At 32.9% G+C, this 27,080-nt stretch overlaps 2 protein-coding genes across 6 annotated transcripts; both read left to right on the top strand.

Annotated features, from left to right (window-relative positions):
* The first annotated feature begins 425 nt into the window (after positions 1-425).
* On the top strand, positions 426-3,920 carry LOC123924404 (probable calcium-binding protein CML21). Of its 2 annotated transcripts, none has more exons than XM_045977284.1 (5): positions 426-567; positions 1,495-1,749; positions 2,393-2,598; positions 2,871-3,048; positions 3,565-3,920. In XM_045977284.1, exons 2-5 carry the CDS (start codon positions 1,554-1,556, stop codon positions 3,666-3,668), a joined length of 684 nt encoding a protein of 227 aa, XP_045833240.1. In that variant the 5' UTR covers positions 426-567; positions 1,495-1,553; the 3' UTR covers positions 3,669-3,920. The 2 variants fall into 2 exon arrangements, with proteins under 2 accessions (XP_045833240.1, XP_045833241.1); XM_045977285.1 differs by having other exon boundaries at positions 429-567; positions 1,508-1,749.
* A 6,038-nt stretch (positions 3,921-9,958) lies between these two features.
* On the top strand, positions 9,959-25,705 carry LOC123924403 (protein RRC1-like). Of its 4 annotated transcripts, XM_045977281.1 has the most exons (20): positions 9,959-10,136; positions 10,261-10,338; positions 10,994-11,024; positions 11,669-11,764; positions 11,856-11,991; positions 12,183-12,228; positions 15,700-15,760; positions 15,860-16,012; positions 16,425-16,541; positions 16,628-16,793; positions 17,183-17,295; positions 17,692-17,763; positions 18,121-18,342; positions 21,237-21,295; positions 21,471-21,555; positions 21,662-21,799; positions 22,603-22,827; positions 22,935-23,731; positions 23,936-24,102; positions 25,049-25,705. In XM_045977281.1, exons 4-20 carry the CDS (start codon positions 11,690-11,692, stop codon positions 25,336-25,338), a joined length of 2,922 nt encoding a protein of 973 aa, XP_045833237.1. In that variant the 5' UTR covers positions 9,959-10,136; positions 10,261-10,338; positions 10,994-11,024; positions 11,669-11,689; the 3' UTR covers positions 25,339-25,705. The 4 variants fall into 4 exon arrangements, with proteins under 4 accessions (XP_045833237.1, XP_045833236.1, XP_045833238.1 ...); XM_045977280.1 differs by lacking the exon at positions 10,994-11,024; XM_045977282.1 differs by lacking the exons at positions 10,994-11,024; positions 12,183-12,228 and having other exon boundaries at positions 15,700-15,764.
* The last annotated feature ends 1,375 nt before the right edge of the window (positions 25,706-27,080 follow it).

The following is a 27,080-nucleotide window of genomic DNA, read 5'->3' as shown; positions in this document are numbered from 1 at the left end:
CTTTAATATAAGAAAAAATTTACTTTTAAAATTCATTGAGAATATAATGTATCTAATATATAACATATTAGATATATTAAATTCTTAATTAATTTAAAAAGTAAACGGGAATATTTATTCTTTTCAATAATACTATTTGCTTTGAAACATAGACGACAATCATCTTTTCTATGATTGCATGCTTCTGAGGAATTCAAAATCTAAATTTAAGAAAGAAAAAATATTAGATCCTTTTGTTCTACCAAAAAAACAAATAATAATTTTTTAAAAACAGAGATGCGCATAGATAGAGAATGAGTAGAATACGTGGTGGGAGCGGCGCAAACATAGGCTGAGTGAGAGACACACACACATGATGTCCCAAACTTAGTTAAACAAAACAAAACAAAACAAACATAACTTTCCTATTCTTTCTTCTTTTCATTTTTCTTCCAAAACCAAAACACCACCACCATCACCTTCTAAAAATTATTATGATATCTTCAACACCCACAAATCACTTTTGAGTTTGGATCTTTACTCTTCACTTTCTATCCTAGGAACGAAAGGAGGAGCTTGCTTAATTAGGTACCTACCTACACTTTGTTTATACTCTCTTTTATTTTCTTTCTTCATTTTCATTTTAATTATCTAACTTTCCTTTATTTATATATTAATTAATCAATGGTTTCACTTCTAATTGCAATTCATTCTTTCGTCAACGGATTTTGCATGCTCTTTTTCTTTCAAACCTTTGTGAAGGATCATATGCCTTAGATTAGATTCTCAATCATTAGAGCGTTCAAATCTTTTATTAGTCAATATTAATATTATAATTTTATTTATTTGCATGTGATTCTGTCATGAAGTAGGTCTTATCTATTCATTATCAAAATCCACGGTGCATATTTTCGTTCGGGGAACCCGAGTTTGATTCCTGGTGGAAACAATTTTTTGCCTCGCAGCCAAACTCTGATTACATGAATCCCCTAGAAACCAGAGGGTTAACACCCAAAAATCCACAGTGCATATTTGGATTTACTAAGAATTTGGTATAATTACTCTGTGCACACTTAGTGCATGTTTGGATAGACGGCTAGGTTGGTGAGTAGTGGAAAATTACGGTGGCACTGTGATTTTGTTGAAGCTTCAAACCGTAGCTTTTGTCAAAATCAAAGCAGCACACCATGAGCATCAAACCAATGATTCTATCAAACTCAGCGTCAATCCAAACATGTACTTGTGCTTCAACAAATTCACGGTGACACCATGAGTCGACCCAAATTGCAGCTGATGTATGATAAATGATAATGATATCCATTTTTTCCTTATGAATAAATGTCTAATTGAATATTTAGTCAAAATAAAATGTCTAATTGAATATCACTCACAAAAACAAAATATTTAAAGTCATATACATTGCAACAATGAGTGAAAATTATTTGTTACATTTTGTTCTAACTATTTGTAAGTTAGGCAATTAGGCTTCGCCGTATCTTATATTTGAAAATTAAGTGTTGCTTGCTAGGTACCCGGGATAGCGTTTTCAAAGCGTTTCGGTTGACTGATTGGCAATGGGAAATGCAACAGGAAAGGATGAATCACCTAAAAAGTGGGTAGCAGAAACCAAGCTCGAGGCTAAAATGGTGGAAGCAATGCAACGGAGGGAATGTCATGGATGTACCATGAAATCATTCAACACTATAATCCTAAAATTCCCGAAAATTGACGAGAGCTTCAGAAAATGCAGAGCCATCTTTGAGCAGTTTGGTTGGTTTCTACTTCAAATTTATGGTTTTGTTAAGTTGGTACTTTGATTTGATTAATTTTCTAACAGAAGCGTGATATAAATATAGAGCAAGTTTGGATTAACTTATTTGAGCTTGGGAGAGTTTATGGAATAAGCTTATGACATGCTCCATCAGTTGTTTTCAGCTCATTTCCATAAGCTCTCCAGGATAGCTTATGAAAACAACTTATGACTTATATGAAAACAATTTGACTTTATTTTATCTTTTGTTATAGAAATAGCTTATACATAAGCACTTATATAACCAACATTTTTGTTATGTGTTTAATTAAGCTGTTTATCGAAAACAAGGATAGTACATTGCCTTGAGAAGTAGCTGATTTGTAGAATCCTTTTTACTAAGACTAGATCATGAAAAACTGCAACGAATCATAAACTCGAAATTGCAATATATTATAATTCAATTTGATTTTATTCCATTATAAAGTTAATAAGTAGTTTATACGTATGTGATTGTAACTGCAATTATCAAACTCATTCGAACGCTTTTAGCAGTAGAAACAAGTCATTATTCGTTAACATATTTTTATGTCACCGGCGTATACATGGCGTATAATTATCATAATTGCTAACAGATGTGTGGTTTTTGCTCTTTTGCTACAGATGAAGATTCTAATGGGGCAATAGATCAAGAAGAGTTGAGGAAGTGTTTCAAAAAGCTGGAAATTACATTTTCTGAGGAAGAGATCGACGATCTTTTTCAAGCGTGTGATATTAATGAGGATATGGGAATGAAGTTCAACGAGTTTATTGTACTTCTTTGCGTTGTCTACCTTCTCAAGAATGACCCTGCAGCAGCACTTCATGCTGTATCCTTTATACACATTATCTGTGTCATTTTAATTTCGTTACCATACATAATATGAGTATAGGTTATTAAAAAATCAAATTTGGAAAATAAATTAGTAACACCATCTCTTTAAAAATAAATATGATGTCTTGCGTGCTATATTTAGAAAATTATTTACTTAATGAACATTGCAGTTTTATTTGTTCTATGAAGTTTTTTTGTTATTGTCTTGCTTTTCTAATCATGCATAAGCTATGAGTTTCCATGTTTTGTTCTCCGTGACTTATCTAGAAATCACGAATTTTTGGCATGCCAAATCTGGAGGCCACGTTTGAGACATTGGTTGATACTTTTGTATTCTTAGACAAGAATAAGGACGGATATGTCAGCAAAAATGAAATGGTCCAAGCTATAAATGAAACTACATCGGGGGAACGTTCTTCTGGAAAAATAGCCATGAAAAGATTTGGTCAGTTATCTCTCCCTCTCCCTCTGTCTAAATACACATCTTAGGAGTGTGCATTCTATACTAATGTTTTGAAATATGCTTTAACATGTTTTCACAAGAAAAACAAGTGCATCTAAATTGATAAAAAAACAAAGAACATCTAGTACATTTTTTTAATAACATTAACATAAGCAACATTTAAGGAACTCGGAAAATGGCAGGATGAATATCATGTATTCCTCATATTACAGAAAGGCTGTGAAATTATCTGTTATATTCTTATGTTTCTAAACATGTTAATGAGCTTCAGTTAAACTTAACCTAATAATTGAGTTCGAGTGGTTAATGTGTTTCAATTAAGGACGGATTGGTTGGGACTAGGGAGTGTCTAAGTTTGAACCCTGACTGAAACAATCATTGGTTAGACTTTACTTACAGTACCTTTTAGCTGAATTCTGGATTACCAGAGTCTCTTTCCTTCTAAGTTTGTATTTATTCACTAACAGTTATTTTATTATTTGTTTGCGAAAAATGCAGAAGAAATGGATTGGGATAAAAACGGAATGGTAAACTTTAAGGAGTTTCTTTTCGCACTTACACGGTGGATTGGAATTGATGAATTTGAGGATGATGATGCATAGGCCTGAATCATGTAATCTAAATGTGTTGGGCTGTATCTTCTGCTAATAGCCTGCAGCAGCATTGTGATTCAACCAAAACAAAATGGCTTTTCCAGTTTTCACTTGTAATAAAGGACAAAGTTGCTTCACGTTGAATTTTCTTTTGATGAAATCATTATCATTCGTGATGTAAATAGTAAGTGTTAAATTGAAGATATAGTCAAACAAACTTACCTGTTAAATGCTACCTTATAAATTGCATTGCCTTCTTTATTGTTCTCTTCTCTATAAGTTTATACTTCTTATATCTAACTTTATAGGTCGAGTCTAAGATGCACAAGTGAGACATTTTTTTTACCATGTACGAGTTATAAAAGCTTGTTTGGATCAACAAATGCAATTTTGGCACATTTGTTCCACTGATATGACACTTCAATTTAGCATGTGTTTTGACATTGCTTATGTTAGGCCTCGAATTCGGATCGGATCCTCTCATGTGTCTTTTCTCTAGTCATTTTCTTTTCTATCATCATCATTTCTATATTTTATTTTTATTTTTAAGTTCTCTCTCTTTATGGTCAAAAACTAAAATTGCACTCTTGTTGCACACGAGAGAATCTAAATTTGTTAGGCTCAACGTGCCGGTTTATTTTTATTTATTTTTCTACATAAAAAATCACTACTTAATATCATATTCAAATATGGCAAATGCTAACAAGTGCCTCCGGGAAATTCTTTAAGACCTTAAATAGTAAATTTTTATGAAAATTTGTAAAGTTAACACATTGAAAATTGTAGTATTTAACTTTTTGAATAAAAAGGTTATTTAAATGGAATGCTTAAAGAGTGCCCCCGCCTCAGGGGCACTCGTTAGCAAGACCCTTAAATAGTTGTCATAAAGATAGTTGTTTTTTCGTGGAAAGATCTAACATCTCGAAGAGTACTTATAAAGATTTACCTTCTTTCGGTGGCATTAATCAAACTAAAACTTGGGACCTCTGAATCCAATATATGTTATTTTACCAACTGATTAAACCGTTAGAATTGCCATTTTCTTAAATTTATTCTATGGAAATTTAAATACGAACATTTTAAAAAGAATAAATGTTGATGATATACATAATTTCTCGCGATGGTGATATACATACTTTTTTAGTGTTAATAAACTTACAAAGGCAACCTAGCAAGCAGCCACCTGTGGAGATCACGATATGGAGGTTTAACATAATCACTCTGTTTCTTTTATATAAATTATTATTATTATATTATTATTTCGTTTAGTTATTAATAAAAAGTTGTTTTAATTATTTCATACTACGTTTGACATGAAGGCAAAACGGGTTAGAGAGTTGTTTATATCCAACCAATGTTTTATAGTTCATTTATGATGTTGATTTTGTGTGAAATATAATTTTTAGATAATATGTTATGTTTTAATTGAAAACATAAATCCTTAACTAAGAAATTCAACTCTATGAATTGACAGGATTTTTGTTTTGTTGAGTTAGACTGATTCATTTTAATGTTGTTTGCTTCAAAATATTATTTCATTAGAGATTTTGATTAAAATATGCTACAAACATAGTATCATAATGATTATGAAAATAAACTATAGTACTAAGTGTAGGTTGTTTATATTGGTAAGGATTAACAGTATATTGTTTATTAAACATGTTGATTAATTCTTACGTGATAAATATTTAACTATTACATTGGCAGTGTGAGATGTACTAGGAAAATGGATTTATGGACGCTTAGATTAAGAATTTAGCATGACTTGTAATATTTACTTTATTAAAAACTTTAATGTCTTTGTTTATGTATAAAGTTGTCTTACATAATTTCTTATATCAATCAATTTAGTATGATAGCAAATTCTGAACCGCATAGGTTGAAGCGAATCATTTGGGCATTATAAATATTGTATATGGAGATCATGATATAGATGTTTAATATAAACACTCTCTTTAATATAACATTCTCTATATATGTCCTCTCTGATGTTAGTGTAACAAATTTAAGAGTATTTTTTAGTTTTTATTTTTATTTTTATTTTTATATTGTTATGATTTTAGTCTTCCGACATTTAATTTTAAATTTAATGCAGTTTGATTAAGGAGTACGTGAATTCTAAAGCCTCGAAGTACCATGTTGCATCTTGGGTAGGTGTGAGGGTCATGGCATTTATGTGGTCTATGCAAATATTGAAGATCATGGTTATCAAATGGCTTGCAAGGAAGCATAGCAAAGCGTGAGCTTTGTCCTTGTTCCACCTGCTGAACTGACTCGATCACTTCTAAGTTAACCTTTGCCTCTTGAAGTACTGCATCCACCTGGTTTACTTCGAATCAAAATTCTCTTGAAGTAAATTAAATATCGTTTTAACTAAAAATGTAAACTATATAAAAGGTAGTCAACATTGAGCATTCCAGTTTAAATGATAAACCATGATCAACATTGACTGACAGAAAGGAGACCAATTCACATTCCAGTTTTTCCAAGATGCAATTTTAGAGAGTAGGTTTGGTCTCTAAGTTAACGTGGAGTATATATGTTGCAGCCAACATGTTGGTATTTTCAATAAATTATAATTTTAAACATTTTATTGGTATTTTCTAATGGCACTAAACAGTTAATGTACGATTATAAAAAAAAAAATCATGAACGAGATATGCTATCAATTACAATTATGCTTAGTTATTAAAAATATAGTTTATGTATTAACATATGTTATTCATTTCAACAAGTTATAATTTTAAACATTTTTTATCAGTATTTTCTAATGTCACTAAACAGTTCATGTATGAGATATGTTATCAATAGTAATTATGCTTAGTTATTTTAAAACCTTTTCTACTATTTAATTATTGAGTAACAATTGAGTAATTTTTAAAACAATATATATTTTTTTGTTTAAAATAAAATACTGATTTTTATTATAAAAAAAATCAAAAAAATTTATAAAATAAAAATAAAAGACAAATTTTTTAAATAAAAAAAAATCTTTAAAAGCGAATTTTCTTACTCATTTACTTCTAAAATTATTCTCTAATGATTTTTTTTGGACTAATTTTTTAATGATTTTATTACCTCTAAAAGTCTTCACACAATTTTTTTGAAACAAATAACGATAGGAAACATTATTAAAAACATCATTACTATTAAGAGTTTTGAGACAACTATACTTTTTTTTATAAGTAAACACAACATTCATTAAACAGGGCTGAAACACAGTTATTTTGATTACACAAGACGACATGCATAGTAAAAAAGAAACAAAAGGAGCAACTCCTAACCAAGATCTATTTAAAACAACAACAATAACATTTATTTTAAAACAAACCGAAAATAACATTGGACCACTTCTTGCTACATTCATTTTTGTCCTTGTGTGCCTTCTTGTCATCACTCGATTTAAAGGAGTGGCATATTAAATCTCATGGAAGCATATGATCTTTCTTTCAAAACAATCATAACACTGAGTGGCGTAGGAGGTAATTTATTGAATTTTGTGTTTTTTTTTATCTTCAATATTGTAAATAATATCTTGCATGAACTGAGATTTAAATTATCTTGCATATAATTTGCATATTATATGTTTATCTGCTTAGTATGATAGCAAGTTTCGAACCACATACGTTGAAGTGAGGCATTTGGACATTACAAATATAGTATATTGAAACCACATTATGGAAGTTTAAAAAAATTGTTTGTTTATTTGCTTTGATATATGTACATAATTTTTTATTATATTATTTGTTTACTTATTATAAAAAAATTGTTTCATCTATTTCACACTACGTTTGACATGAAGGCAAAACGGGCTATGTAGTTGTTTAAATATTACAATCCAATAGACCGGTATGCTAGCTTTTTTTTTTTGTGTGTGCACAAATTTAACCTATACTTTATTTGTTGATAAATAAAAATAATAGTTTTGATACCAAAAGAAACTTAATAATTTTCATTTTTATTCCCCAAATTTAGGAAATTTATGAGCAAGCGATCATCAATGATTCTCGTCATGTCCCCTATTGTTTGTTGCAAAATTTCACAAAGAGTTGTCAGGCACCTTTGATCCACCAATAATTTCAGTTGTTTGTTGTTGGATCTTTTCACCGTATTTGAAATTGAATAAAAATTTGCTTCTTTAATGCAAATGTCTTTAATCTCATCAAATTGTTTAACAATATTTGCAATTAAATTGTTTTGTACAAGAATCTGAAGATATTGAAATTTATAAATTGTTAATGTGATACACACTATTTATCTCGATTGTCCTTGGATCACTATCATCCAACTTGTAACAGAGGTATAATATGTTTATAAGTGCTTTTTGAATCTAAAGTCTTCTACTTTCTTAAATTGAGACACCATCCGTTAATCTTAGATTTTATCTAATAAAAGAGGTATAATATTTTTTTTACAAATGGAAACTATATATCTAAAACATACATGAGACTATGTTTTTTTTAGTAAAAGAAAAATGACACCGTGATCCCAAGAAAAATATTTCTTGTAATAAGTGTTTTGTCTAACACAATGTTTTAAAAACCGGATCGGTCATCGAATCAGTGAAAGTGTATTGTCCTGGTTCGTTGGTCGAACCAGACCTCTATAACAAAACTATATAAGTATTAGGATGTTGTTTAAGGAAGAGTAAATGCTCATGGGACCACTTATTATTGCTTGAGGATATAGATTAGCGGCAGATAATAAATTGGTACAGTCGCTGCAATTATAAATTTATAATCGTTTAATTTATTTGATCATCACTAAAGAACCACGTCATATTTCTTTTATTCTTTTAAGATTAAAAAAATGTAAATGTCATCTTTCTTCTTCTTCATTGCTCAATTTCTTCAGGGCCACAACCATGGAAGAAAAACACCCACTTCTTCAACCTTAATTCCAATAGGTCCAATCCAGTAGATTTTGGGTGCTAATTTTAAATATATTTTCTTTCAAAAAATTGATAATTTTATGGTTTAAGATGAGGATTAATGTGCTGATAAAATCTACTTTCACATGGTATTATCACCAATTCAACAATACAAATGTTCAATAGCAACAATAAAAAAATACAAGCTTTCCTTAATATTGTAACAATTGCAATCAACAAATCAAAACATCTTTCATTGTCAATAGGATTTTTTTTTTGAAAAAATGGGTCACTCTGTTGCCGGTTGACGTCGATAATAACACCGATGCTCTGTTGCAAAACCGCCGATATCAATGCCCCCGTTCTCAAGAGATGATGTCGGTTCTTACTTTTAATTTTTTAATTAATGAACTTATTTTTCTCTTTTATTCATTTAAAGTAAGTGGGTTCCATGAGCATTTACTCTTCCTTAAACAGTGCACCTGGTGCACTGTTTAACATTGACCTAAGTATTAAACCAGGTCGGACTGAATGATCCGTTCTCTAAGAAAATTATGACACCTAAAAAATATGAAAATTTCAAAATATCATAATTTCACAAGTTCATTCTTTAAATTCAAATTCTAAACATAATCGTTCACAAATTCTTTAAATTTAAATATCATAATTTCAAGTTATTCCGTCTTTCAGGATCAATTTTAATTTCAATTGTAGTGATGTGATTTTTTTTTATAAAAAAAGTTAAAAACAGCGACGTTCACATTAAACCGACCGTTTCTTACCAGTTCAATAACATATATAATCCAACAATCAACCAGACCGATAACCCTCACTTTGACCGACATGTCCTATTTTTAAAACATTGGTATAACACGCACAAGTAAGACAAGTTTTTCATAATACACAAACTTGTTTTTACTGTTAAATAAGTCTTACCATTGGATTAAAATGTCACGTAATATCTCATTTGTTCCATTTTTGAAACTCAATAATTCAATTTTGAAAATAAACCTATATGGTGAAAAACTTGTCTCACTTGTGCATAATATAGACTTAATCTATAATAGGAATATATGAAGGAGTGTTTTATGTGAAATAACATACAATTGACGTATAAAACTTTTTTACACACGCATCTAATCAAATTGTGACATATAGACATATACGATTTACTCCCTCCAATAATTGAATGCATGTGTAAAAAATATTTATATTGTGAATGCATAAAATTTAGAGTTTAATTATTGTGCCCTGTCAGTGTAAAGATTTTTTATACATGCATCCAATGATGTGTTGCCACATCATTTACTGAACGTGACACATCATAATCACAAGTTATTAAAAACAATACATAATATACTATTGGACGCACGTGTAAAATAACGTTACACCGAAGACATATATAAATTAAATTCTAAAAATTAATCTTAAAACAATAAAACAAAGAAAGCAGTGGAATGAATACCTTCTCCTCTTCCTCCGTAGTCCTGCCCTTATAGAAACCAGCTGTGTTACTGCGCATCCTTGCGACGGACGAGTTCTTCTTCTTCTTCTTCTTCTTCTTCTTCCGTTCTGTTCTAACTCCTCAATTCACTTGATCGATTCACGTTAGCTTCACTCTTTCCCTCTTTCTCTTCCATCAATTAAACCCCTAAAACCGCTTTCGATTTTCATTAACCCATTCGTTAATCATAATCGTATTAATCACTTTTTTTTTTTTGTTGCTTTCAGGGAACTACTCATTGCACAATTGCATTCTTCGTTCGTTCCTTCAACTTGTAGCTGCTAACTTGTTCACTTTTTGGAGAGGTTTGGATTTCCTTTCTTACTTTCAATTTTCATTTTTATTTTTTGTTTCTTTTAGTACTATTAGATTGCTATGGCTATGCTTATGTTGGTGTTGATTTTGTGTTTTTTTTTTTTTTCCTTTCAAAGTAGGTTTTTTTTTGTTTGTTATTGGATTTACGTTACATTATTAGGTTAGATGATGATAATCTTTATTGGGTTACTATTTGTTTTGGTGACTGACTTTAGATTGAGAATGTGGACACTGCATTTTAAGGATTTTTCTTAACATTTGTGGAATGTATTTGGATTTTTTATGTTTTTTTTGAACAAGAATGGATTTTTTATGTTGTTTTGAGGATGGGTTTAATTATATGATTCGGTAGAGTGCACATTGATGACATGGTTTCTGCGGGATCCTGACATGGTGTATGCGGGATCCTGACATGGTGTATGCGGGATCCCGACGTGGTTTAACGAATGAGAAGTGATGACGTGTGACATGGGGGTGGGGGGAATTAGGAATGTCACAATTTCTACTAATTTCTATATTTGTATGCATGTATTCTTTTTATTATTTTAATTAATTAATTATAATTATATGAATGATAGTGATAGTTTTTTGTTGCCTTCATTTCATTGCACAATCGCATTCTTCGTTCGCTCCCTGTAATTGTAGCTGCTCCTTGCCTTGCTCGCTTTTTGGGGAGGTTTGGATTTCCCTTCTTACTTTGATTTTTCATCCTCAGTACTATTAGTCTGCTATAGGGCTTTGTTGGTCGGTGGAGATTTTTTCCAAGGTGGTTTTGTGTTAATTGGTTTTTTCAAAGTAGGGGGTTTTATAGATTGTTGATGGATTTATTTTACAAGATTAGGTTAAATGATAATCTATTGTGTTACTGTTTGTTTTTGCGGCTCACTTGACATTAAAAATGCGGACACCGCATTTTAGGGATTTTCTAACATTTGTCGATTTTGTTTTTTTGTCTTTGTTTTTTCTGATGTTTTGAGGATGGGTTTAATTATTAGATACAGTAGAGTACGCATTGATGACGTGGTTTCTCCACAATCCTATTGTTCTAGAACCTATGTTGTGAATAGCGGCGCCATGTAGTGGTGGGCATCCGCCCCCAAGGCGGTACATAATAGAGTCGCAGCCATCGGTAACCTAGACTTCTCCGATAGCCTAGAAAATGTCGAGGTGTGAGTGGATATATGATTGAGATTGTTTTAAAAAATGAGATGTCATGACATGTGAAATTTTAGGGATATTTACGAAGGTTTAATTTCTTCGAAATTTTCTGATTTTAGGGCGTGAGATATGCTAAGTTTTTTTTTTTTTTTGGTGTGGCAGGCTTTCTTTGCTAATGCAAAGATGAGTTCTTTCTCCATTACGAGGAAAAAGACACCGTTTCAGAAGCATAGAGAAGAGGAGGAAGCAAAGAAAAAGGTAGGGTTGATGTATCCGATTTATTTGTTTTCTAGTTAGAATTTAGAAAATACATTTACTGGTTATCATGATTGAGTTATGTTTCTCGCAGAGAGCGGAAGATGAGACTGCTCGCCTGTATGCTGAATTTGTAGAGTCGTTTCAAGGGGATAACGCTCCTGGGTCAAAGACTTTTGTTCGGGGAGGAACAATTAATCCCAATGATAAATTGAAAGATGATTCTGAAGGTTAGTATGAGTGTGATGAATGCTATATTTCTCAGTCTCGCCCCTTTTTTTATATTGTTTCTGCCTCATCTCTTGGAAGTTTTGACTATACATGCTCTTCATGTTGTGGATAAATGCATAGTTTTTGCTATTATTTTGTATAATAAATTTAATAAAAGTATGGACCTTTTTTATTCATTCGCGGATGACAGGTGAAAAGTCCAAAGATGGGGTATCTGGTCCAAAGAAGGGAAGTAGGTAAATAAATGCTTTTGATTGACCATGTTTATGTTCTCTTTAAATCAGGCATTATAAGTAGAAAAATCACATGCCTTTCAGGTATAGCTTTATTTACAGTAGGTTTGTACTGTATTATAGCCTTAATATGTAGCATGTTATGTTTATTTAAAGGAAGTACTTGGTTTAGAGATATTGATTGAAACTCCTTAGTCAATATGCCGTTGAAGATCATCTCATTTTATAAATCCAAAACAAAAAGCTTATTGTGAATGGTTGTCCGATGATGTTAATACTTAATATAAAAGTTTGATTTTATTGTCAGAACTGAGATGTATAGATGTTCTTTTGCTGCACAGACATTTTAAATTGCTCGAGTAAATCTTCAAATAGTTTAAGCATATGTATTCGTAATTGTCGAAGGACATCTGATGAAATTGGTTTAATAGAAAAACAATTATGCCTGAAAACTATAAAAGTGACTTTTCTGTAGTTTATTTCATTTTCTTCTGTGTTGCCAACATAGTTTTTATTCGTCTACCCTATGGTGATGCTTCTGTACTCCATTTTATAGTTTTGTTGTTATTATTAGCTAAAAACATGTTACAAAGTTCCATGCATAGCAACTTCATAGTGACATATATTAAGAGTGTGTTTAATTGGAGAAAATGTGTACAATTTTCATTTTTTATTTTCACTTTTAATTATAAAACTGTCTATCTTGTTTTGTTGAGTAGGAATTGAACTCGTTATCCCAGGGTTTACAATAGTCACACGCAGTGCACCAACCACTCACACTAGACCCCTGTGATACACACTGCAAAACTGTCATTGTGATTTCTGTTTTCGAAGATTTGTACAAAAACAAGAAATAAAGGGAAAACACGATGACAAATTTTATAATTAATGAACACATAATCTTTTCTGAAACCAAACGAACCCTAAATATGTACAATTGTCTTAAAAGACATCGGGGAAAGGTACTAGAAAATCTTAATGCCTTTTACTGGTTGAGTTAGCGTCAGCGCCCTTTAGTTTTGTGCATTCCGTTGGTGCCTTAGCTTCTCTTTTCTTTCACGTGTTATTGATAAATTAGCCGAGGTATGCCTATAGCATAACCTTTTGATGGAAATTTGACAATTTTTTGGAATCCTCCCTTTAAATGCTAGCTGTATAAGGAGAAGGATCAAGTCACTTGAGTACTCCGTCAATCATTCCAATTTCCATATTACTTGATGTACGACTTAAGCACTCCATGATATCCACGTCTCTCTTGGTCACATGAATACTATAATGGCACCATCTGTCCCACCATAAATCATATCCGATGAAAAACCACTCAAATATGAATTATTGTTAATGGTTGACGAACGATATTTCTTAGTTAACTATAAGACTACACTCCACATGATTTACTCTCTTGTTGAATGGGATTTTCGTAGTTCTCTATACATGCTCAAATAATTCAGAAAAGATTCTATCATCTTTTTCACAACAGGTAGCATTAGTTCTTGGACATGTTCAGTAAGCACATATGATACTGAGTTAAAAAGATAGGTATTCACATCGTAAGTCTCATTTATACGTCCAAAATCAGTACTTGACATATGGTATGTGGCGGCGGCACATTTTACCTGTGTTGTATGTTGTTAATAGTGCACTATAGAATCATCATAGAGTAGTGGCTACGACATGGGGCCGCAAAGCGCTATTGAGAGAAGCGGTCATAGCGGCCGCAAAAAGCGGTTGAGTAGCGGCTCAATAGCATTTCTGTTCCCGCTATGTGCCCACTATCGTGTTTTTGGGGGAAAATTTTCTGAAAACCTTAATGTTTTTAATTGTTTTAATTTGTTAAAGGTATTTTGCTATGTTCTCACCCATTTGGGTGACCTAATAATACCTATTAACCCACGTGTTTAAGAGGAAATTGTAGCCGCTTTTTGTTTTCTTACTTCTTCTCTTCGAGTTCCCCATCGCTGCTTTGTTCCTTTGTCTTTGAGTGTTCTTTCTTCTTCTCATTGAGTTCACCATTCTTCTTCTCTATTGCCTGTTCTGTTTTAACATTGCTGCTCTATTTCTGAGCAAAGGTTTGTTTTCTCCTTCCTTTTTGTATCTGTGTTTTGTGTCCCTTCTCCTTCCTTTTTGAGTACATTTAGAACTTGATGGAATGTTATTTTGATTACAAATTACATTTAGAACTTATTTTGATGGAAAATGACGAAGTTGATTATATTTGTCCCTTTAAATTTGTGTACTTTTTATTTTTATTTTTTAGTATTTATGTATGTTGTTGGGATTTATTTTTATTTTGTACATGAATTTTTAGTCTTCACAATAGTGGTCCCACTATCTGCTATACCACTATACCATTTTTGGGGGTCGGCGCTACGCGCTGCTATCTGAGATTAACAACACACTGTTGTACGATAATTGCTAAATAGGTTGGCTGAAATCGTACTTTCCTATCTTGTATTAAGTTTAAAAATCATTTATCTCTTCATCTTTAGTAATAGTTTGGCTATAGTTTTTCTGGGTCTCTCTTTACCACTACTTCACTGCACTATTTGCTTTCTGGTCAACCCGTCTTACTGATGGTATTTTGGGTCTCCTCCACACATGTTCTCAACAAAAGTGATAGGATATTGGCTTTGGGCCTAAGCCCAACAACAGGACTGCTCAGGGAAGTTAGTGGGGAAGGAGGGTTGTTATTTAGTTATGCTGTGAGCGGTCCTGTCACATGGAAAGAGGGGAATATAGAGATGTACTGATGTAGTGCTATGAGGAGGTCATCATAATGTTTGGCATTCTGTTTTACACTTTTGGCTGGGCAGAAAGCGTTCATCGTCTGAAGGAGTTTTGCTCTGGGGATTACAGGGGGAAATTCTTGTAATCGTTCTCATCTAGTAAATAATACATTCATTTTACACTATTCTGTATTTGGTCTCTATCAGGGAGCTACTCAGTTTTCCCGCTAACAATTATATCCATGGTCCTATCTTATCTTCTGTGATCTCTGATCCTATTGAATAATGTAAATTCCTGTTCTATTATACCATGATCATCAAGAAATAGTATTTTCATAAATCTTCTTCCAGTTGTAAGAATAACTCATTGTTGGTGGCTGTCTTTTGCTGAGTTAGAAGGTGATAGTTCCTTGTCTAGAGGTTCTACGAATGTCCTTGTGTAGGTGTTGTCCTCCCTCAAAAGCATATTTGTGTGAATCATATATATGTTCAGTGTCAGTATTTCTATTAAGTAGTGTGAATTTATAAAGTAGTTAAGTTTTATGGACTGATTATTAGTTTAGACAGGAATCTTGTCAAGGAGTTTTCTGGGATTATCCAGTAGCGATTCCTGAAGTTACACATTAGCTATAAAGAGCAAACATCAAGGGATTGCTTTGGAAATGCTACAAATAACTCTTGTACTTTAGTTAGTCAAATGTATTTTAGTAAATTGGTATGGAAGTTCATCGTTTATGTTTATTTGCAGGTATGTGCCATCTTTTATACCGCCTCCATTGGCAACCAAGGGGAAAGAACCTGAAAGAAAAGTCAGTATCATAAATTCATAATTGAAGCTTTGACCTCTGATTTTATTTTCAATGTTGAGGTGTATCCAGATCTAATGCTTGTGCATTTGTACATTTCAGAAAGAGGAAGAAAAGCCAAAGGAAAAAGAGAAAGGAAAATCAAGGAACATTGATCATTTTATGGAGGAGTTAAAGCAAGAGCAAGAGATGAGGGAGAGACGAAATCAAGACCGTGAACAATGGCGTGATGGGCGTCCTGGAGAGCATTCTATTGTTAGTGATACCTTTTCTTCCTTGTTTGTATACTGCTTATAGGTGGCTTGGGTTTAGAGCTTATAGGTGGCTTGGGTTTAGATTTTGTCCTTCTATCTTTAAATGCACAAAACTTGTTTATTGCTTGTACATTTCTCTTCTAGTGAATGTAGGATGCTGTTAGGTAAGACTAAATTTTATCAAGTACTATGGTAAATGTATCATAGATTTTCATTTTTATTTGCTTTCTTTTGTGTCGGTTTCTTTTGCCTGTTTTGATTTTGTTCATCACAAATATGATTTGGTGTACTTTATAATCTATATGGCAAAAATAGTTACTAGTATATTGCATATTCTCGATTTCATTTTATTCATTTTTATTTAATAAATTTATGAAGTAGTTCTGCTGATAGTTTTCCCTCTTTGTCAACAGTCCAGTCGTTTTGATGAACTGCCAGACGATTTTGATCCTAGTGGAAAACTTCCAGGATCATTTGATGATGGTGATCCACAAACTACAAATCTTTACGTTGGAAATCTCTCACCCCAGGTTTGCGGGTCTCCTCGATGAATGAGATTTGTTGTTCTTTGAGAATTAAGGCGTGTAGTCTCATTTTGCCATCTTTATAATTTTAGGTTGATGAAAATTTTCTTTTGCGCACTTTTGGAAGATTTGGACCTATTGCTAGTGTGAAGATAATGTGGCCTCGAACAGAGGAGGAGCGAAGGCGACAAAGAAACTGTGGTTTTGTTGCATTCATGAACAGAGCTGATGGACAGGCTGCTAAAGATGAAATGCAAGGTCTGTTTTTTTAAAATCTGAGACCAGAAAGGCTATGCTAAACTTATTCATACTTTAATTTTAAATGAATATTAATACTTATCTTCAAATGATATCAGTAGAGATTTTTAAGAAGTATAAGATGCAATGATTTTGAATATGCTTAAGTGATTGATCTCTCAGATGTCATATTTAATACGTCAAGTTTACAAGGCTAATCAATTCTAGATACAATTTACAAAAGGAACAATTAGTGCTAACTTTATTCCTTTAGGTGCATTGAATCTACTCTACTTCTATACAAAGATTCTAAGCCAAGTGGGACATTAAGCTACTTCTAGATGCCTGTATAATTTGAGTTTATGCTTGAAAAAATATGTAAATACAAGATTGAACAAATGTTTGTGCAGGGGTTGTGGTTTATGAGTACGAATTGAAAATTGGATGGGGAAAGTCTGTTGCCCTCCCATCACAAGCATTACCTGCACCTCCACCAGGGCATATGGCCATCAGGAGTAAGGAGGTATTGTTTATTATTTTAGTTTTTTATTTAAAAAGACTTAATTTAAACAACTTTAGAGCATTGTAGTTACAATTTTGGAACAATTACCCTTAAGTGATTATTTTTCCCTCATCCTAATTATTCATATTCCTGAAACAAAAGAGACCTCCCTACCAAAGAAAAAATCTCGAAAAAAACTTGCCCATCCTATCTACCGAGAGTATCTACATTTCCCCCTAAGTATGAGAGTTACTAGAAGGGATCTCCATGTTGTATTCTTCAACATATTAAATATAAAGGCGACCTTGCGATATAGCATTAAGATTCTTACTTCGACCTATGCATAACAAGATTTTTATGTCATCGGCCACCTTTCTGCCATGCATATGAAAAACGTTTTACTCACTTTATTTGCAGGGTAACACTGTTATCTTGTCTGGCCCATCAGGTCCACCAGTAACATCAGTACCTAGTCAGAACTCTGAACTGGTAAGTTCTTTGCTTTTGCTTCTCATAATTTGCTTAAATTAACACCTTGTGTTGTCATAATGTGATTAGAAATCATTAAACTGATAAATACGTGAAACAAAAATTTGATATGCATTAATGCAATTTTTTTTTAAAAAACACACACTTAAATGTACATCCTTTTATCTTTCTTATAAACTTCCACCTTTTGCAATGTTGTTTGTTTATGGATAATTATTCTCTAAATTCCAGATGGCAGAATTTTTTATTAAATAAAAATACATAAAATACCAGAGGATGAAAATACTTGAAGGCACTTACTCTTGTTCCTGATATGATGGTTCTTACCCCTAATCTACCTGCTGTAACTTTTGCTAGGTTCTTACTCCTAATGTTCCTGATATAATGGTTACACCTCCTGAGGATGAACATCTAAGGCATCTAATTGATACAATGGCTTTGTATGTCTTGGACGGAGGATGTGCTTTTGAACAAGCTATTATGGAGAGGGGGCGTGGCAACCCTCTTTTCAATTTTTTGTTTGTTCTTGGCTCAAAGGAGCATACCTACTATGTTTGGAGACTCTATTCATTTGCTCAGGTTCATCAATTTAAATTTTATGAAAATGCAATTTACTTTCTAGGAATATATTGATTAAAACAGATTGCTCAAGTACTGTGGGTATTTTGTAACATCTTTTTAAATTATAATATTATTCTTTTTAGGCAGAGAACATAAAACGAATAGTCAGAATCAAATGATAATGATATTGATGTGAATATCTCAGTTAAAAAAATGTTGGATGATCTTATTACAAAAGACAAAGAACTTATCCTTATTCATGCTAATACTGGACTCCTGATCTTAATTATGGAATCACATCATGGTATATATATATATATATATATATATAGTCCCAAGAGATAACCTATGATACTTTTAATTACGATAAGATATGACCGAGATATTAAGATAGTTTTCACATACTCTAACACTTCACCGCAAAAGCTTTGGGCTTTAAGCTTGATAGAAATGCACCCTTTAGAAAAGGAAAATTAACTAAATATAGTATACTGTTGGAGATTTATGGGGTGAGATCACAATAGGGATTGTTGAGAGTACCACATTGAACAGTGTCATGGCCCTGATTATAAGTGTGAGGAAACCCTCATCACATGAACTATCTTTTGGGATTGAGTTAGGCCAAAACTTCAATTCTAATCTGTTGGGCCGCCTGCAGATGTCTAGCCTTACAAATTTCATGCTCTATACTTTCAGTCCTGGGCGTGACATATGGTGTTGAGAGTGTCACATTCAATAATGATATGGCCTTAATAGTGATTAGAAATGTAGACACTAGGCAATCCTCACCATGTCCACATGTGCTAGCTTTGGGGTTGAGTTAGTCCAAAAGCCAAATTCTAAAAGAGACAAAAGGCGGGGCTACATGTTGCATTTGGAGCATATGTTGAGGCCCAATCCCAATTCGACAAACTACAACTACGCCAGAACCTGGGGCAATTTTGCTTGTTAGATAGCTAGGCCTGCATCGTTTCTGGGATGGCCAAGTCTGCTTGGAAAGGTTACAGTCTACAGAGACTACTAAAAAGTGGAGACAGCGGTGAGGCTAAGTAGCTAACTGATCTAAGGATCCGACACAGGTTTTGGAAGTGGAAAGTAGAGGAACCCACTAACTATGAGTTAACTTATTAGAGATGGGGTGATCAGAAAATGCATGACCAGGAGAAGAAAAAAAGAATTACGAAAATATTAACATTTTGACAATAGATTTCTGAATTTTAGTGAACTTGATATTGGAATAATGAGAACAGTTTATAGAGGATAATACTGCTCTGATACAATGTTGAAGTTATAGGGTCTTACTATGTATAGATAGAGAAAAAGAAATAGACAGAATAAAATTATATTGATATTATATTGATATTGGTATGAATAATTTGTCTAGTGATCTTATTGCACAAGACTAGGCACTAATCCTCATTTATAACAAGGCCAGACCCATAATTTGATTAAATACGGAAACACATCAATACATATAAAGAAATATGCATTCCAATATTAATAGATTATTTATGAGTAGTGCTAGGGACACACCCTCTAACACACTCTATTAACACACTCCAATTATAATTGTACATGTCATCCCATTTCTTTTATGCTTTACCGGTTAACCAGTAGGATAGGTTTCTAAACAACAATTACTTTTTAAAAAATAAATATAAATTAACTTTAAATAGTCGGTTCATTTCTCAACAACAATTACTGATTTACTTCTTTCTTCTCACTTCCATGGCTTCTTAAACTTCCGATCTGTTCATGGCTTTTCTAGATTTCTATAGTTTTCATCGCAAGGTTCAATCTGAATTGACCCATCTCGTCCTTGTTAACACCCTCACTGTAACGTCTTTGTTGCAAACTCAGGTGATTGTCAATGTCTTGGTCGAGAGCTTCTGTAGTCGTTGATGAGTTGGGTTCCATTTTTGGTTTTGTAGTTGGACTTTACTTTTGTTGCAGGATTTTTCGTTTTTGGATTTTCAGATCTAGTTGGGTTTTGTTCTAGTTTTATAATTTGGGTACACTAATGTACAACATTATGTTTCCCATTGTCTTTGCAGAGTGCTTGGTGAAATTTTCTTTACTGATTCATCATTTGCACCAATTGGCTTTTGAGATTTTAATGGAAATGTGAAGATACAATTTGCAGTGAGTTGAGTACCGAAGAAGATGACGATGAAGTTATTAAAATCTAAATAATAATAATAATAATAATAATAATAATAAAATAAATGGTTAAAAATATAACCGGTTACAGGTAAAGGAATGGAAACATGTGGATGATGTGGACGATTATAATTGGAGTGTGTTAAGAGAGTGTGTCCCTAGCACTACTCTTTACGATAATCTAGATTGGAGAAGTTACGATCAACAGACTATAAGATATTTGTTAGGATATAGAATATAAGGGATACTGGAGAGTCAAAGTAGTTATGAGTTGTTAGTTAGTTTGTTATTTGGGTTGTAGTTATGAGTTAGAAAAGTTAATTAGTTTTTCCATTAAAAAAAAAAAAGATAAGTTAGTTAGTTATTGGGATTTTTTTTTTTGGATATAAGTTAGTTATTGGGATTAGTTAGAGAGTATGTGTATAAATAGGATACAAATGTTAGAGAATATCTTTTGAAAATGGTAATTGTGAATAGAGTATTCTCTATTGTGAAGGGAAAACCCTTAAGGAGAGATTCTCTCATATTCTGTCCTATTATCTTTTATTCTCTCTCAATCTTAAGTCTTTCAATAAAATCATCCCTCTGTTTATTAAATCTGCCCAGATTTGGGAATTCTTTTTCTTATATCAAGAGAAAGGTTCCTAACGGGTATCCAAGAAAGAAAATAGCTTATATTTTGATGTAATGATGTACAGTTATTTTATTTGTAACTTTTTGATTGGAAGTGTTTTATTTTGCTTGCAATGCAGGGTGATACTCTTCAAAGATGGCGAACTGAACCTTTTATCATGATAACGGGTAGTGGAAGGTACTCAAATTATTCTTGTCTTTTCAGTGAGTATTTTTCTTGTTAATGCTTATAAAGCCAAAAGTTAGAAAAGAAAAGAGGAAGAAAAAGAGTATTAGTGGATTTTTTATGTTGTCTCTGGATAGGTCAGTTGGAATGAGTATGTACTAAACAAATATATTATTTCTTTTCACAGATGGATTCCTCCCGCATTACCAATAGCCAAAAGTCCGGAACATGACAAAGAATCTGGCTCCACACATGCTGCTGGAAGAAGCAGGGTACTTTTTATTGTTTTATTTTTAATCAGGGTGTATACAGCTTCAATAATGTTTCTCTTGTCCAATACAATTTTTTAACTTTCCTTGTTTTGATTGAGTATTGCAGCGTGTAGAACCTGAAAGAACGCTAACTGATGCACAGAGGGATGAGTTTGAGGATATGCTGCGTGCTTTAACATTAGAGAGGAGTCAGATAAAGGGGGCTATGGGATTTTCTTTGGATAACGCCGATGCAGCTGGCGAGGTAGTACTGTCACTCTGCTCATTCATTACTGCAATTCCCTCAGTATACTTGACTTGGCTGGTTTTCTGTCAATAAAAAATATCTTCAGATTGCTTATCTATTTCTGACAAACCTCTCTAATTCAGAGAAGATTTCACAGCAAACCGGAAAATTCAACTTATTTTAGCTGTGCTATCCTATCAAACATGCTATTAGCAAGTTCAGCTATAACATACTATTTGGTGTAGAAAATTAGAAATCTTGGACACTGAGATAGAAGAGTTTTGTAGCACAGATTTTCTAGATAAGAGACTGACTTAGGGGAGCATAGAAGTAAGGGTTACCCTATATGTTCTTATTCTCTTTATATGTTGTTTACTGCAAGGACAATTTCTACGCACAGGTGTTGTACAATGTACATGCAAGTTTAGCTTAGCTTATATACCAAAATAAGACTATATACAACTATTATAATTTTGGAATGCTATGTATGCATTGTTAACCCTACAATTTATGCAAACCTTTTAAGCATAAAATAGGTTATCTTCAGAAATATAAAGTAAGGACTATAGTCTGGTGTTGATGTTGCTGACATGCTATCGTTTTGTTTTTTAAAATAACAAATGTTAGTTAGTTGTTATTTTTGTTAGTGGAGGGAGTTGAAACCGTAACCTCCATATCACTTCAACCCATATGTTCCTCTCCCAAACCATCCATCACTCCTCTCATGTGCTATTATCTAAATCGTCTTTCGGAGTCGTCTTTTTATTTTGTGTTTTGGGAGGAAGCTTTCCTAATTTTGCACTATCTTTTCTTAACTGCAGATAGTTGAAGTGTTAACGGAATCCTTGACACTTAAAGAAACCCCCATTCCTACTAAAATTGCAAGGCTTATGCTTGTCTCTGATATTCTTCATAATAGTAGTGCTCCTGTAAGAAATGCATCGGCATATCGCACCAAGTTTGAAGCAACGTTACCTGACATAATGGAGAGTTTTAATGACTTGTATCGTAGCATAATGGGGCGTATTACTGCCGAAGCCCTTAAGGTAGCCTGAGCAACAATAGACTGCCGTGATATAATTTCTTATTATTCTGTTTACAATCTTTTTTTTTTGTACATTTCTGTTTACAATCTTTATCTGAAATGTTACAGGAACGAGTGCTGAAAGTTTTGCAAGTGTGGGCCGATTGGTTTCTCTTTTCAGATGCTTATGTTAATGGCTTAAGAGCTACTTTCCTTAGACCTGGGAACTCTGGTGTCATACCGTTCCACTCCATATGTGGTGATGCACCTGAGATTGAGCAGAAGATCACTTCTGAAGATGCTGTTGTTGGTAGCAAGACCGACCAAGATGCTGCATTGGCAATGGGTCGAGGAGCTGCAACGAGAGAGCTAATGAGTCTTCCTCTTGCTGAGCTGGAAAGACGGTGTCGACACAATGGATTGTCACTTGTTGGTGGTAGAGAAATGATGGTTGCACGGTTGCTAAGTCTTGAAGAGGCAGAAAAGCAAAGAGGTTATGAACTGGATGATGAATTGAAATATCCCCTCAACCAACCAAGTACAGGGAAATATTCAAGTAGTCGGCGAGAAACAAGTGCAGAGCCTGAACCAATGGGGTTGTCTGGATTGAATCAATATGGAGATGAAGATATGCAAGGTAAAGGTTTTGCACCTTTAGCGCCAACCCTTGCTATTCCACAGCCTGAACTTAAAGCCTTCACAAAAAAAGAGAAGAATGATCTAGTTTTGCCGGCCTCTAAATGGGCTCGGGAGGACGATGAGAGTGATGATGAGCAAGGGAAAGGTGGAAAAAATCTTGGGTTAAGCTACTCATCTTCTGGTAGTGAGAATGTGGCCGATGGCCTTACTAAAGCTGATGAATCAGAGGCTGCTGCTGATTCAAGTTTTCCAGCTCATGCTGACAGTGGAATGAATGAAGAGCAGAGGTTGCATTATATTTCCTTTCTTGATTGCTGTCCCTTTTGTTCTAGATAATATTCAGTAGTTTTAACTTTTTTTCCACAAAAGCAGTTCAAATGCAAGTAGAAGTTCTTTTCTTTGTCGTTTTTGGTTACACCAAGCAAACAGATTTAATTTATGTTGTATCTGTTGTCTTATACTTATGGAGTTTAGCATAAACTGTTATACAGGCAAAAGTTGAGACGCTTGGAGGTTGCTTTAATTGAATATCGCGAGTCTCTTGAAGAAAGGGGAATTAAAAACTCGGAGGAAATCGAGAAGAAAGTTTTGATGCACCGGAAACGGCTGCAAGTGGAGTACGGGTTATCAGATTCTAGTGAAGATGGTCAAGGCAGCAGTAAGTTATTTCAACCTGTTCTTCTCTCTTGAAAGTCATAGAGAGGCATTTTTAAACTGACATTAGGATGACGATTATGAAAGTTCTAGCGACTCTGGTAGACATAAGTTTATATTTGATATTGCTTTCTTATTTTTTCGCACAAATGTCAGTCATCTATCTCATGCTACACATAAGATTCTGCAATCCTGTTGGAAGCGTAAAAACAACATTACAATTCCAAGGCTGGTTTTTACCCTTTTTAAAAAAAGGGGGGACTGGTTTTTACTTAATAGTGTCTATTTGACTTTGGTGACTTACCACAATCGCATGTGATGTCATTTTGCATAAGATAAATTGAGATGATATTGGCACTTGAAATATAATTTGATTGTGATTATTCAGTTACATGCAATATTTTTTTCCTTGAGCACCGTGGCAGTTTTCCTTGGTTCGAAAGGTATATGTTGCTGAAATCGGATAATAAAATATTGCAATAGTGGTCTTTCTTCTGCCACCGTATTCTTTGGTCCATTCACTCTCACTTTGTTTTGCTATGTAATTTTGTGGCAAACTTACCTTGTGTGATTCCAATTTTATTTGCATCTTAACTGCGGATGGCCTACCTAGTCTTGTTGTATCAAATGACTGTCATCATAATTTAGGTTCCTATTCTTGAAAATGTAATTTGTCGGAGTAAAACTGGAAGGAATTGAGAGACATGTGAAAATCCCAAATGTATCTAAGCATGAATCATGATGACATATGATGCAAGCTTTCATACATTTCCATTTCTAACAACTTACCCCACGCCTTCCATTTTCACCCTTCCCAAGCACACTTAATTTCTAGCTAGAGTACCATTAAAATATGAATGTCTCTATTAGTCTTGAATTGTTGATAACTTGGTACAACTTATTATTCTGGATCAAGCTTTTAAATGATTTTGGTTATTTGACAATTGTAGGGAGAACATCTTCTGAGAGAAGGGATAGGCATGATATCTCAAGGAAACGGCACCGCAGCCATAGTCGAAGTCGTAGTCCACATCACAAACCATCAAGCAAAGACAGAGATAGAGAACGTGATTTAGAAAGGGAACGAGACAGAAAAAGAGATAGAAGCTATGATTTCGACAGTGATAGAGGAAGAGACCGGCTCAGGGAGAAGAGTGGAAGCAGGGAGAGAGATGATCATGATAAGGATAGAGGCCGGGACAGGGACAGAGACAGAGACAGGAGAAGACGCGCCAAATAACATTTCACATGCTCTAACACCAGCGATCTGTAACTTAATCGTTTGCAGATTGGTTTGTAAGAGTTTGGACAGATAGCTTTTTGTCATCATAGGGGGGATAATTGGTATTGTGATACCCAGATGGAAAGATAGGAATGAAATGTCTGCCAGAAAATTGTGTTGCTAAAGACAACCTTTGAAAATGTTGAAGAGAATCTGCTTCTTGATACCCCTATAAATTTTAAGAGTGTAATTTAAGATTATAAATCTTGTTAGTTTTGTGAATTAGTGAATGAGATGCTGCACATTCCCTATGTAATCAACAAGGCTCTGTGATCAAGTATTAAGTTAGTTCACAAGGAGATTTGGCTGACAATTTTCTAAAGTATTTTTTTTCTGGCTGTTAATTCAGTTATGTAGATTTTCTAGAGTTTTTAAGTTAAAGGGTAAAGGTGTAGTTTCAAACTTTTAGGGATCTGAGTGATTATTTATTGAATAATGATATTTATATTGTGGACGTATTTTACCAAAATTATTTGATAGCATTACATTTTTATTTTATAAAATGATAGCATTACATCTTTAGTCTTCAAATTATGAGCATATTTCATTGATAGAACACCATTAGAACTCAAAGAAACAAACTTGTGATTCACAATCAAAGAAACAAACTAATGGGACGAAACTAATGGGATATAATTTGAATTGACGATCAATGGGGATGAACTGACGATTATGGGGATGCTGCTGCTGCATAAAGGAGAGGTACAAATTGTATCCTCCTTTTATTTTTTGGAAAATGTTAAATAGTGCACCCGGTGTACTAATTAAGCATATAAATAAGGAAATTTTGTCTTGAAACTCGTGCATTCAATGCATTGAAAGTGTAAAAAGTTGTTTTTATCAATATTAACTTTATGTTTTATTTTTATGTTGGGTATGCTTAACAAGTGCATCGGGTGCACCTTTTAACATGACCCTTATTTTTATATAGGAGTTGCTAGTGCATTTACTGCAAAAAAAACATGACCCTTATTTTTATATAGGAGTTGCTAGTGCATGCAAAAGATAGTAATCTATTACTAATATATTAAAATCGATTACCATCAAAGTTTCTAATTTTTTCTTATTACTTTAAACCACGTTGCAAGTTTTATATCCTTTATTGTAATTTAACTAAAAAAAATATAAAAAATGATATACTTAAAAATAGGAACAAAATATAACAATCTATACATAAAAATATAAAGAAAAAAAAATAATTAATAATATAATAAAGTTAATTAGTATCAAACTTACTAAAGTGCCCTAAATATTTCTAATAAAATTTCTAATTTTTGATTAAAAATATACAAGGGACCATTATTTGTCACTAAAACATAAAAAGTTGAATAAATATTAATAATATAATAAAGTTAATTAGTGTCAAACTTACTAAAGTGCCCTAAATATTTCTAATAAAATTTCTAATTTTTTTATTAAAAATATACACGGGACCATTATTTGTCAATAAAACATAAAAAGTTGAATAAATAAGTTTACAACAAATAATTAACACAATAATTCCACTTATATTTTAACAATATTAAAAATAAAAAAAATAAAAAACCCACTTGGGTTGGTGCATTGGTATTGGCTTGGGACCTGGGAGTGTGATTCTCTTGAGGTCTGAGGTTCGATTCTCTCTTGTGCCAATTTGGATGGGCTAATTTAGCTTATTCGAAAAAAAATATTATATAAAAAAAAATTAAATATTTAATTTA

This window comes from Trifolium pratense, linkage group LG4, assembly GCF_020283565.1.
Source record: "Trifolium pratense cultivar HEN17-A07 linkage group LG4, ARS_RC_1.1, whole genome shotgun sequence".
Taxonomy (NCBI): Eukaryota; Viridiplantae; Streptophyta; class Magnoliopsida; order Fabales; family Fabaceae; genus Trifolium; species Trifolium pratense.
Note: the sequence above shows the minus strand (reverse complement) of the source record. Positions and strands in the feature narration are given on the sequence as shown.

What these genes read in the sequence shown, in the direction of transcription:
- LOC123924403 (XM_045977280.1), top strand. Translation starts at nt 11,690, where the DNA reads ATGAGTTCTTTCTCCATTACGAGGAAAAAGACACCGTTTCAGAAGCAT. An exon ending in GGTCCAAAGAAGGGAAGTAG is followed by an intron (nt 12,229 to 15,699) that starts GTAAATAAATGC and finishes GTTTATTTGCAG; the next exon opens with GTATGTGCCATCTTTTATAC. An exon ending in TGCTAAAGATGAAATGCAAG is followed by an intron (nt 16,794 to 17,182) that starts GTCTGTTTTTTT and finishes ATGTTTGTGCAG; the next exon opens with GGGTTGTGGTTTATGAGTAC.
- LOC123924404 (XM_045977284.1), top strand. Translation starts at nt 1,554, where the DNA reads ATGGGAAATGCAACAGGAAAGGATGAATCACCTAAAAAGTGGGTAGCA. An exon ending in AGCCATCTTTGAGCAGTTTG is followed by an intron (nt 1,750 to 2,392) that starts GTTGGTTTCTAC and finishes CTTTTGCTACAG; the next exon opens with ATGAAGATTCTAATGGGGCA. An exon ending in AATAGCCATGAAAAGATTTG is followed by an intron (nt 3,049 to 3,564) that starts GTCAGTTATCTC and finishes CGAAAAATGCAG; the next exon opens with AAGAAATGGATTGGGATAAA.